The sequence below is a fragment of the Littorina saxatilis genome, unplaced genomic scaffold (assembly GCF_037325665.1).
Source record: "Littorina saxatilis isolate snail1 unplaced genomic scaffold, US_GU_Lsax_2.0 scaffold_491, whole genome shotgun sequence".
Classification (NCBI taxonomy): domain Eukaryota; kingdom Metazoa; phylum Mollusca; class Gastropoda; order Littorinimorpha; family Littorinidae; genus Littorina; species Littorina saxatilis.
Genome location: NW_027128481.1, coordinates 20,313 through 31,603, shown reverse-complemented (window position 1 = coordinate 31,603; position 11,291 = coordinate 20,313). Strand labels below are relative to the sequence as shown.

At 43.2% G+C, this 11,291-nt stretch overlaps 1 protein-coding gene and 1 long non-coding RNA gene across 2 annotated transcripts; both read left to right on the top strand.

The window, feature by feature from the left end:
• The first annotated feature begins 3,812 nt into the window (after positions 1 to 3,812).
• Positions 3,813 to 5,067, top strand: LOC138956836 (uncharacterized). The gene is made up of 2 exons (XR_011452830.1): positions 3,813 to 4,108; positions 4,467 to 5,067. It is a non-coding gene; the product is annotated as an uncharacterized lncRNA (long non-coding RNA).
• Positions 5,068 to 6,662: 1,595 nt separating this feature from the next.
• On the top strand, positions 6,663 to 10,509 carry LOC138956837 (uncharacterized; the record flags this gene model as incomplete). Its single annotated transcript, XM_070328078.1, has 3 exons — positions 6,663 to 8,912; positions 9,357 to 9,414; positions 10,264 to 10,509. Coding segments are annotated over exons 1-3 (2,417 nt in total), but the record flags the coding sequence as incomplete, so codon positions are not given.
• Between the last annotated feature and the right edge of the window lie 782 nt (positions 10,510 to 11,291).

Genomic DNA, 11,291 nt, shown 5'->3' with positions numbered 1-11,291 from the left:
TTAATTATTGTCTTTTAGAATCAGTAATCATACGTTCACCACACCTATAAAACGCTACATTTTGTTTAATTGCTGGTGCCCTATTTCAGCGAGTTAAAATGAGCATTGCTATTTGATCACAAGGAGCCACAATGGAAATACCCTTTCAGTTAAGACAACTCTTTCGAGAAAACATTAAAAATCAAGATGGATGACTTCCCTTGATAGACAGGGTTCTCGTTAAAATTAATATTAAAAGTCCTACGGTTTTGAGCCATTAAGGACTTGAGTGTTTGTCCGCTTTCAAAAAGAGGAAAGAAAGAAACAAAAAATAAGGAGAGGAGGGCAGGGGGTGGGGTTGAGTTGATAATGCTCTGTGGAATTTGTTAAAATGAAAAGTAGTTAAGATGTTTCTTGGTAAGAATTATAAGTCTGTATTCTATATCTTGAATAACGGGTTTGTAAAATGATTTTTTTTTTTTAATTCAAATCGAGTTAAAAAGTGGAACCTTTCAGGATCACCAATAAAACCAAATAGATGAGCAAGTAAGAGGAACACGAACAATAAATCTCAAAACTTTTTACAAATAAAAGGATTAAAATGTAAGCCACGAAGGCCGTGGTAATAAAAACAATATGTACAGTTTGGCGACTAGTGGGCCTTGGGTGAGGATATGTCGTCTAGAGGGTAGTCGCTGGAATCAGGAGGGATGGCGGGAGCCACTCGACCTCAAACTGAAACACGCTGATGTGATAATCTGGGCTTAGTTATACCCACAGCCCCATGTCCGAGTCCCTGACCAGTCGGCACAGCAGCAAGCTGTGTGACCAGCCTAGAGAACTGCTACTGCGCAAATAATCCTGGGGACTCAGACCATGGAGCTGCATATGGTCATATAAGGTTTTAAAGGTAATTCTATTTGTAGCGCATGGAGCGAAAATGTGTTGAAATGAATAGGGTTCTCCACAATGGCAGGACTTGTTAAAGATATGGAAGCGGCAGCCGCCGGCACGGAGGCGTCTGAAGATAGTGAGGAGGTTTGTTGGGAGATCGGGGTGTAGATCGTTCATATCAATGGGTTGATAGGACAGAGATGTTACGTACTGACTTCGAATGAGTTTACGGATTTTACTGTAGAACTCGGTTACTGAGTAGCCGATGTTAGTGTTAGCTGGGCTAGATTCTGCCGCTTCTTTGGCAGCGACATCCGCCAGTTCATTTCCCCGGACCCCTACGTGAGAGGGCACCCAGAGAAATGATACGGATGTGCCGGATGAGATTAACTGGTGACATATAAAGAGGATTTCTCTTTGTAGCTCTGCCCGATTTGATGTGTTTCGATGCAGAGCTTGTAATGAAGAGCGCGAGTCAGAGCAGAAAACTACCGCACGCGGTGTGACTGGGAGGTCATTTATAAAAGTGCATGCCATGAGCAAGGCAAATAGCTCGGCTGAGAATATGGAGATGTCTTTATTAAGAGTATATTTCCTTGAGATTTTGAGATCTGGGATCACAAAGGCGCAGCCAACGCTGCCGTCTGCAAATTTGGATCCGTCAGTAAAGACTTTTAAATGCTCCGAGAATTTGTAGTTTAGGGTTTCTTTTGTAACAGTAGCCAGGTAGACGGGGTTATCTTTTTTGGTAGTATTATCTTCACTGTCGTATATGATAGTAGGGGTTTCCTCAAGCCAAGGCGGGTAGGAGGGCGGGGGGACCCTGGCCAGCTCACTGACCTTCACCCCGCTATCGGCTAGAATGCGGTTTACTGTGTCGGATAAGGGTAGCGTTTTGGCCAAGAGTTGAGTGCTATGTTTGGTGTTGGCCTCATAATTTTGGTGCTGAGGAAAAAAGTCAGTCAGGACCTCGCAGGCAGAGTTCTCTACCGCGTGGGCTCTGACAGCATACTGAGCTGAACGGAGTTTTATCTCATCCACAAGGGGCAGCCACCCACACTCGCTGTAGACTCGACTCTTACTCGCTTGTTGGGAGAGTCCCAGAGCTATTTTGAGCGCCCTGCACTCTATAATAGCCAGTTTTTTCATGAGCGCCGGGCGCGTCGCGAAATAAGCTTCGCACCCGTAAAGGAGGCGGGAGCGAATTAATGCCCGCACTACCTCTGTGACACACTTACGTCCTCTGGCCCAGGATTGGGACGCCAGGTAGCGTATGATATAAAGATCCTTGTTGGCCTTATTGATCAGATGTTCGATATGACTGGTCCAGTTAAGTCGGGTATCGATGATAACGCCGAGGAACTTAACTTCTGAGCTCGGTTTGATAATATCACAACCTATCTTTATACTGCAGTTCCTGTACAGTTGTCTACGGGAGACAACAAGAAAGACTGTTTTATTTGAGGCTAGTTGGAAGCCGTTGGTGTACATATATTGACAGAGGTTGTCGATTTTAGTTTGGTAAGAAGATAAGTCAACAGTGTTGGTAACTCTGTTATGGCGTGGTCTATTAGTGTCTATTAAGGCGAGGTCGTCCGCATACAGAAGTACACTGGCACCGTCAACCTTAACAGAAGTAATGTCATAGAGCATGATGCTGAATAAGTTTGGCGCGATGATACTGCCCTGGGGAACCCCCATGTCCAGCGCATGGGTTTCGGACACCGAAGAGCCCACTCGGACAGACATCTTGCGATTGCTGATGAAGTTTTTGATGAATTGGTACATGTGGCCAGAGACACCGATTCTGCCGAGTTTTAGGAGTAGACGAGCATGCCAGACGCTGTCGTACGCAGATTTAATATCAAAGAAGGTTCCAAGAAGAGAATTATTACTATGTGCCAAGGTCTTTTTGATTTTTTCAGTGACGTGCACAATGTGGTCCGCACACGAACGACCTTGCCTAAAACCTGCCTGGCATGTAGGAATGATATTGTGTTTATTGAGGTGGAACTCCAGCCTCTGGTTCACCACACGCTCAAAGATCTTGCTGAGGTAGGGGGTTAGTGATATGGGGCGGTAACTGCCAGGTAGATTGCCCGGTTTTCCGCTCTTCAATACTGCTACTACTTGTGAGTCTGACCACGCTGCGGGGATAGTATCCTTTAACCAGCATAGATTGAAAAACTGAGTGAGCAACTTAACAAAGTTAGGTGGTAGATGTTTTATCATGTGATATGATATTGGGTCTAAACCTGTGGATTTTTTTGGGTCTTTCACAGAAGAGATGGCGTTTTGGACTTCTTTTGCCTTAAACATGCAGTTTATAGGCAACTGGTTGTCATCTGGGGGGTATGTGAAACCCTTCTCCTGATCTAACCTATAATTGAGTCGTTCAGTATCTAGGGATTTTGATTGACTATTTTTGGCAAAGGTATCTGCTAATAGGTTTGCCTTTTCAGAGTCAGTTGTGGTCATTTTATCACCCGATAGTAGTGGCTTTTCTTTAGTTCTGTATCTACATTTAAATCTGCGGATTTTCTTCCAGATTTTGCCACAGTCTTTGTAATCTTTAGTTTCTTTGTGGACAAAGTTTTCCCAGTTTTGAAGTTTAGCCTCAGCGGTGATCTGGTTAAATTGTATTTCAGCTGACTTCATATTCGTGAAGTTAGCGTCTGAGCAGTGCCTGAGATATGTCCTAATGTGATATCGCTTGTTTGCCAAGGCTTCATCACAGTCTGCATTCCACCACTCATTCCTTTTGGCCTTACAGTTAGGATTTACTGATTTAAGCGGAATGTGATTATTGGCAGCAGTGAGTATACATTGACGTATATTATTGTAAGAGGCTTCGATGTCATCCGTAAGGAGAGTTTCCTCCCTGACACCCTCGAGCTCCGCACGGAAGCTGTCCCAATTTGCCTGTTTGTAATTGTACTTTTTTCTGACTGTCACAAAGATGTGAGTAGCATATTTGTGAGGTGAAACCACGTCGTGTTTTTAACCTCCCTAAATGTTGTACAGGCGAGGGTAGCTGACCGGACTGGCGTTATTCACGTGTTTCGGGTGTTGCACGTAAAACTGGCTTAGCTTGATGTGAGTTGTGTTTGAGACATGTAGCTGGTCTGGGGTAAATAACGTCACAGCGTGTGAGATTTCCAACCGGGAAGGTTGTTCAGCGTGTGTCAGACTTGTTCTGGGAACAAGTACTCTTTCAAGAGACGGGTCTCTTAAGGTAAATGATTTACTATGTTGTATATTATTGACGTTGGAATACATAGCTGGAGCGTAAAGGTTAGTGTGTATAAAGTGCACCCAATCTTAGTGTGAAGCGTTGAGAGAATTCTTGATGTAATTGTTCACGGTTTTTCATGGGGAATTTCTTGAACATAATTGCTACGCATTTATGTTATGTTTAAGACGGTCATGCTTTGTATGGGGAGTGTTATTCATTGATTAAGTGTTAGTTTGGATATTGAATCTGTACGGAATGTGAACGTGGAATGAACGAGAATGTATGAGTGGTACATGAACGTTTGGAAGAAGAGATGGTTTTAGAGAATGTTGTATTAAGACTTGGTTAAATTCTTTAGGAGTTTCCATGAGGGTTTTCCATGGCGTATAAGGGAGGGACCTTACACGAGAGAAGCGCTAGACGACGGTGGAAGCAAGGGACCACCTCTGCGCAGATGACTAGACGAGTGGAGTCTTCATCGAGACCGGTCGTAGCTGACGACGGTTGTTTCCGCTACGGGCGGAAGGGTTTCTCGGGGAGAAACCTGGAAGGTGTGTGTGGGCATCGTCCGTGAGATGTGTGTTGGCGTCTTCAGTGAAAGGTGCGTGTTGGCATCTTCAGTGGAAGGTGTGTGTTGGCATCTTCAGCGAAAGGTGTGTGTTAGCATCTCTGTGTGTTGGCATCTGAATTCATTATTCTACGAGGATTCAGCGAGACAAGTAAGTGAACTGGCGACATGCAGTGAGCCGTGAAACGAACTCGTGAGTGTCCGCTGGTACCTTCTTGTGTGCGTTAATCTATATTTGAGAAAGTATTGTTATAATATGTATTTACATGCCTTGAGTGAAAGCTGGAAGATTGTGCGAACGGTGTGTTGAAAAGTTGTTCGTATTGATGTATTTAAAGTGAAGAAGTATGTTGTTTTTGGTTGAGGAAATAATGAGCCTGCATCCTCCCAAGTTCTGTTTTTGAAGTGTTTGGTGTGAAAGAGTAGAGACAGTGCAAAAGGGCAGAACACGCATAATAAATTCACATGCAAACCACTTCGTGACAGTGGTGACCCCGATTTAGCCCTAAATAGGTTTTTGTTTCTAAGGATAGATTTTTGTGGCAGTTGCTTCCCTTTCAGTAGAACAGAATTGAGAAATTGTAGTTGATAAAGAAGTGCTTACAGGGTAGCTAAATATAAATACGTTGATACTTTGCGTGTTGTAGTGAGTTTGTTTATGTGTATGTTATTGGACACCCCCTCTCCAGCTCTAGGGGTCTACGTAATTGTATAGTTTCGTACGTAGAGAGGGCCTTAGTTTCTGTTTGCTTCCTTTTCTGTGTAATTATTAACTATCTTTCTATCTAAATTCTAGCTCCCTTTCCTATAAGTTTTTTTTAAACTATTTTTCTTAGATTCTATCTTGGATTGATTGTTGTGTGTGATTGTTGTCGTTGAGGTGCAGGCTTATTTTAAATAAAATAGTATAGGGTGTGCCATTTTTTTTGTAAATTCTGAAATTTTGTATTGTTTGTTTGGTTTGTTTAGACTCTGATTTTTTTTTTAGTTGTGTACTTTGGGTTTGAAAAGTGTTTTGTTTATTATTGTTATTGTTGTTCCTATTTGTAGTTGGATTAGTAATAGGGTGATTATCTCCCCTATAGTACGGTTTGATATTTAGTTGTTGGTTTGGAGAAAGTTTTTTTTGTTTATTTTTTTTTTGTTGTAAAATTTTTTTTTTTTGGTTAGTAGTAATTTGTAAGCATTTGTACTTGGACAAAATTTTGGGTAAATTTTTTTTGTTGTTATTGTGAACATTTAAATTTTGTTGTGGTTTTGCTTTGGCGATTGATTTTCCTTAAAGGATCTGACGCTGGTTAGTGGTGTGTGGAATTGCATTTTTCAGGGTGTTACTTGGGTTTGAGAAACTTTGACAATTCTAGTTAATTGTTGTTATTTTTTGTGGTTGTTGATGTTCTAAAGTTGTTAGTTTGACATTGATTGACAATTGTTTGAAGTTGTTATTGATTGTTTAATCTAATATTTTCTAAATTATAATTTTTTTTTGGACTCTATTAAGTGTGTTTATTTTTGAGACTGGTGGTGTAAATAGTTAAGTAGTAAACAATTTGAGGATTGTTTTTAAAAAGGCACAAGATTTCTTTTAGTTTAGTATTTTATGATACTCTTTTGTGTGTGTTTAGTATTGCGAGAAACTGGTGTATGATACAACTTTTTGATACTTAAAACAATTTTGTGAACTTGTTACTTGAACCATTGTATTACTTTGAGATTACTTTGATATTGTGACGTTGTAAAGATGGCTGAGACTAGTGATACTGGTGGTAACACATATGCTGATTATTTGGCATTGGGAGAGAAGCATGGGTTAAAGGCAGATGCTTTGTTTAAGTTTGCCCAGGATCAGGTGGATAGAGAAGAGAGAAGTCAGGAAAGGGAGGCAAAGAAAGTAGCAGCTGAGGCTGAAGCAAAGAAAGTAGCAGCTGAGGCTGAGGCAAAGAAGGCACAAGCTGAAGCTGAGGTTGAGGCAAAGAAGATAGAAGCTGAGGCAGAATGAAGCAAAGAAACAGGAAACAGAAGTAAAGAAGATAGAAGCTGAGGCTGAGACAAAAAGGTTACAAATTGAGGCAAATAGGGAATTAGATGCAAAGAGGCTAGAAGCAGATACTGAAGCGAGGAGAATGGATTTGGAGTTTAAGAAAGCAGAAGCGCAGCAAAGTACAGGTGGAAATGCAGGGGGAAGATCAGGTCCCAGCATTAGGCCCCAGTACCCAAAACTCCCCATGTTCAAGGAAGATAAGGATGACATTGACAGTTTCTTGTTCAGATTTGAAACGCATGCAAAGGCGAACAAATGGAATGATTCAGAGTGGGCTACGTACTTATCAGCTTATCTGGAGGGTGGAGCGTTGTCTTTGTTTCATTCATTGTTTTCAACGGGTACTTTGTCGTATGAAGACTTGAAGAAAGAGTTATTGAAGAAGTTTCAGTGCACTCGAGAGGGATTTCGTGAGAAGTTTCGCAGTACGAAGCCAGAGGCTGATGAAAGTTTTGGCACATACGTAACAAAGATGAAGCATTTGTTCAACCGTTGGTTGAGTTTGTCTGATATTGAAACATCATATGAAGCATTGTTTGATTTTGTGTTGTGTGAGCAGATTCTTAACAGTGTATGCACTGATTTGGCAGTCTTTTTGAGAGAACGGAATTGTAAAAGTTCAGAAGACATGATTGCTAGCGCAGAAACTTACAAATCAGCCCATCCGAATAAATGTTTGGCCAGAAAGGGGCAAGTAAATCCTTTGGGGACTGGAAATGTAGCGTTCAATCAGAATCGTGGAGCAGGACAGTCTTACAATCGAGGTCAAGGTGATAGTGGCAGAAGACAGGGTGGTATGGGCAGAAATACCAGATTTCAGGGCAGAGGATGGCAGCAGGGAAGTACTAGAGGTACAAGTACTGAACAGCAGAATCAGGTCATATGTTACAAGTGTGGTCGGTTGGGCCATTACGCTAGAAGCTGTTTGACAAAGGTTGCGAATTCCGCAAAAGTGGTAGCAGATTGTCAGGACGCTGGGGTGTTGATAAGCTCGGCAGCTGTCGGGTCGTTGCCATTAGCAGAAGGTCGTGTAAATGGAAAGAAGGTGTCAGTACTGAGAGACACAGGAGCTAATGTAGCTGGGGTAAGGAAGTCGTTGGTCTTACCAAGCCAGTACATAAAGGGAGAGGTCCAAAAAGTGAAGGGTTTTGGTGGACAGATTGATGAGTACCCATTGGCGGAAGTGGTTGTTGATACCCCATATTTTCAGGGAAAGTTGAAATGTTGTGTGCTCACAGACCCAGTCGCTGACCTAGTGATAGGTAATCTTCAGGGTGTGGTTCCCAGAGTAGATTTATTCCTAGGGAATATGCAGGGTGTTGGATTGTCTGCTGATGTAAGTCACAAGGAAGAAACTGAAGAGTTAGTACTTGAGAAGGTCGCGTGTGCTACGACAAGGGCACAAGCCAAGAAGAAACTGGAAGATCCAGTACCTTTGAAGAATGTCATTACTCCTGATTTGTCAGTTGATGTAGAGGATCTGATAAGGTTGCAGAAGAAAGATGAGACATTGAAAGAGATGTGGAGGTTGGCACGAGAGGATGAGCATACAGTTCCGGGTCAGCCGGGGTCGATATTCATTGAAAAAGAAAGGGTGTTATATCGACGAATGACAAGGAAAGATGGAAATATCGTTGATCAGATTGTGGTCCCGGTACTTTTGAGGAAAGAAGTTCTAGGTATTGCTCACGACGGATTGTTGGCAGGTCATGGGGGCATCCAGACGACAATAGCTAGGATACATTCTAACTTTTTCTGGAAAGGGTTGTACAAGGATGTGCGTGAGTATTGTCACTCTTGCGATATTTGCCAACGTTCCGTTGCGAAGGGAAGAGTTCCGAACGTACCACTGGACTTTATGCCCAGAATTACAGAACCTTTCAAAAGGGTGGCTATTGATCTGGTGGGACCTCTTAGTCCGCCGTCAGAGGAAGGACACAGATACATCCTGTCGGTTATCGACATTGCCACTAGATATCCCGAGGCAATTCCCTTGAAGAACATAGACACAGTGTCAGTTGCTGAGGCGTTGTTAGGAGTATTTGCAAGGATGGGTTTTCCTAGTGAGATTTTGTCGGATAGAGGCAGTCAGTTCACGTCAGACATGATGAAGGAAATCTTGAGGTTGCTAGCCATCAAAGCAGTGCACACATCCCCTTATCATGCCCAATCAAATGGTGTGGAGAGATTCCATGGTACTATTAAGCCTATGATTAAGAAAGTCATCGGTAACCAGCCAAGATTGTGGCATCGGTACTTACCAGCGTTGTTGTTCGCGTTCCGCGAGATGCCAAATGCAAGTACGGGGTTTTCTCCATTCGAGTTACTTTTCGGCAGGAGGGCCAGAGGGCCAATGGATTTGTTGGCAAGTTCTTGGTTAGGACAGACAGAGAAAGATGAAGAGAAGCCTCTGTACCAATATGTGTATGATCTGAAAAACTACTTGTCAGAGGTGTGTGAGGTCGTGGACAAAAACTTTGTGAAGACGGCGGTTAAAAACAAAGCATATCATGACAGAAACGCGAAAGATCGCAAGTTTCAAGTGGGTGATGAGGTGCTGTTGTTGTTGCCCTCAAGCTCAAACAAGTTGTTGATGTTGTGGAAAGGTCCTTTTTCTGTTGTGGAAGTTTTCCGAACAGACTACAAGATCAACGTGAATGGCAAAGTAAAGGTTTTCCATGCCAACATGTTGAAAAGGTATGTAAGACGCGCTGACAAGTATGCAGCTTGCGCAGCGGAAGTTGTTGATACAGAGACAGGTAGTGGATATCGCGAAAGCGTTCCACTGAGATCTGACTGGGGCAGTCAGGATGTTGTCCCAAATAAATGGTGGGGAGAGGCAAATGTTGCAGTGTTACCTCCTACTGAGGAGAAGGAACCGTTGCCGTTGCCTACATTGCCCAGGGGGAAAGAAGAGACAATCAAGGACATTGTTTTTGATCCTGGGTTGACAGAGAGTCAAAAGGGTGAGATGGAACGGGTATTTGAAAAGGTGGGTGAGATTTTCAAAACAGACCCAGGATGCTTCAGAGGGAACTTAGTTCATGACATCAGACTGACAGATAAAGAACCAGTACGGAAGAAGCAATATCCTCTACCATTTGCATCTAAACAGACCCTAGAGCAGGAGGTGAGAATGATGCTAGAGTTAGACGTCATAGAGCCTTCTAGTTCGCCATATTGCGCACCTGTCGTGTTAGTGAAAAAGAAGGATGGATCAACCAGAGTGTGTTTAGACTTTAGAGGTTTGAACAGCATTACAGTGTTTGATGCGGAACCGATTCCTGATGTGGAAGAGCTGTTTGCAAGTTTGGCAGGGGGGGTCTATTTTACAAAGATAGATCTTGCAAAAGGGTATTGGCAAATTCCGGTAAATCCTCATGACAAAGAGAAGACAGCGTTTCAAACCCCACTGGGACTTTTCCAGTGGAAACGAATGCCATTTGGATTGTTAACTGCACCGGCAACGTTTGCCAGGATGATGAGAATGCTTGCGTTAGACAGATTCAGTGGTCTAAATTTTTTTGATGATGTACTGGTGTCTAGCAAAGCATGGAAGGAACATTTGGTGCACGTTGAAGGGGTCCTACGGACATTGCATGAGCAGGGTCTGACGGTACGTCCGTCAAAAGTGGAAGCTGGGTTTCAGGAACTGGAGTTTTTAGGTCATGTGGTGGGGAAAGGTCGGTTGAGACCAGAGAAATCCAAGGTTCAAAAGATTTTGGAAGTATCGACACCTACTACCCAGAAACAAGTTCGTTCCCTGTTGGGTCTGGTTGGGTACTACCGGAGGTATGTACCGAACTTTGGTCAACTGACAGCGCCGATCTCTGACTTGCTCAAGAAAAAGTCTGGTAGACGTTTGAACTGGACAGCTGAGTGCGCTACGGCTTTGTGCGAGTTACAGAAGAGCATTTCTTCGTCGCCAGTGCTGGTGTTGCCGGACTTAACTCGTCAGTTTGTTGTTTGCACTGATGCCAGCAATGTTGGTATAGGCGGTGTCTTGATGCAAGTGCATGAAGGGGAGTGTAGGCCCGTTGCATATGTCAGTAGAAAGCTGTTGGACAGAGAGACTCGGTACAGCACGATTGAGCGAGAGTGTTTGGCCATTGTGTGGACATTGTCAAAATTGTCACGGTACCTGTGGGGTCGCAAATTTATTTTGCAAACAGACCAAAAGCCACTGACATATTTGGCATCAGGAGCGTACAAAAACAGCCGAGTGATGCGGTGGTGTCTTTCACTGCAGGAGTTCGCATACGAGGTTCATCCAATAGCAGGAGACATGAACACTCTGGCAGACATGTTGTCCAGATCATTCGCAGATCAGAGCATACCATAGTAGCAGTGATGCTGGAAAAAGGCTGTTTGTTTTGATCAAAAGAAAACTCAAGAATTTTCTTTTTTCCCCGGGAAGGGGGATGTCACAAAGATGTGAGTAGCATATTTGTGAGGTGAAACCACGTCGTGTTTTTAACCTCCCTAAATGTTGTACAGGCGAGGGTAGCTGACCGGACTGGCGTTATTCACGTGTTTCGGGTGTTGCACGTAAAACTGGCTTAGCTTGATGTAAG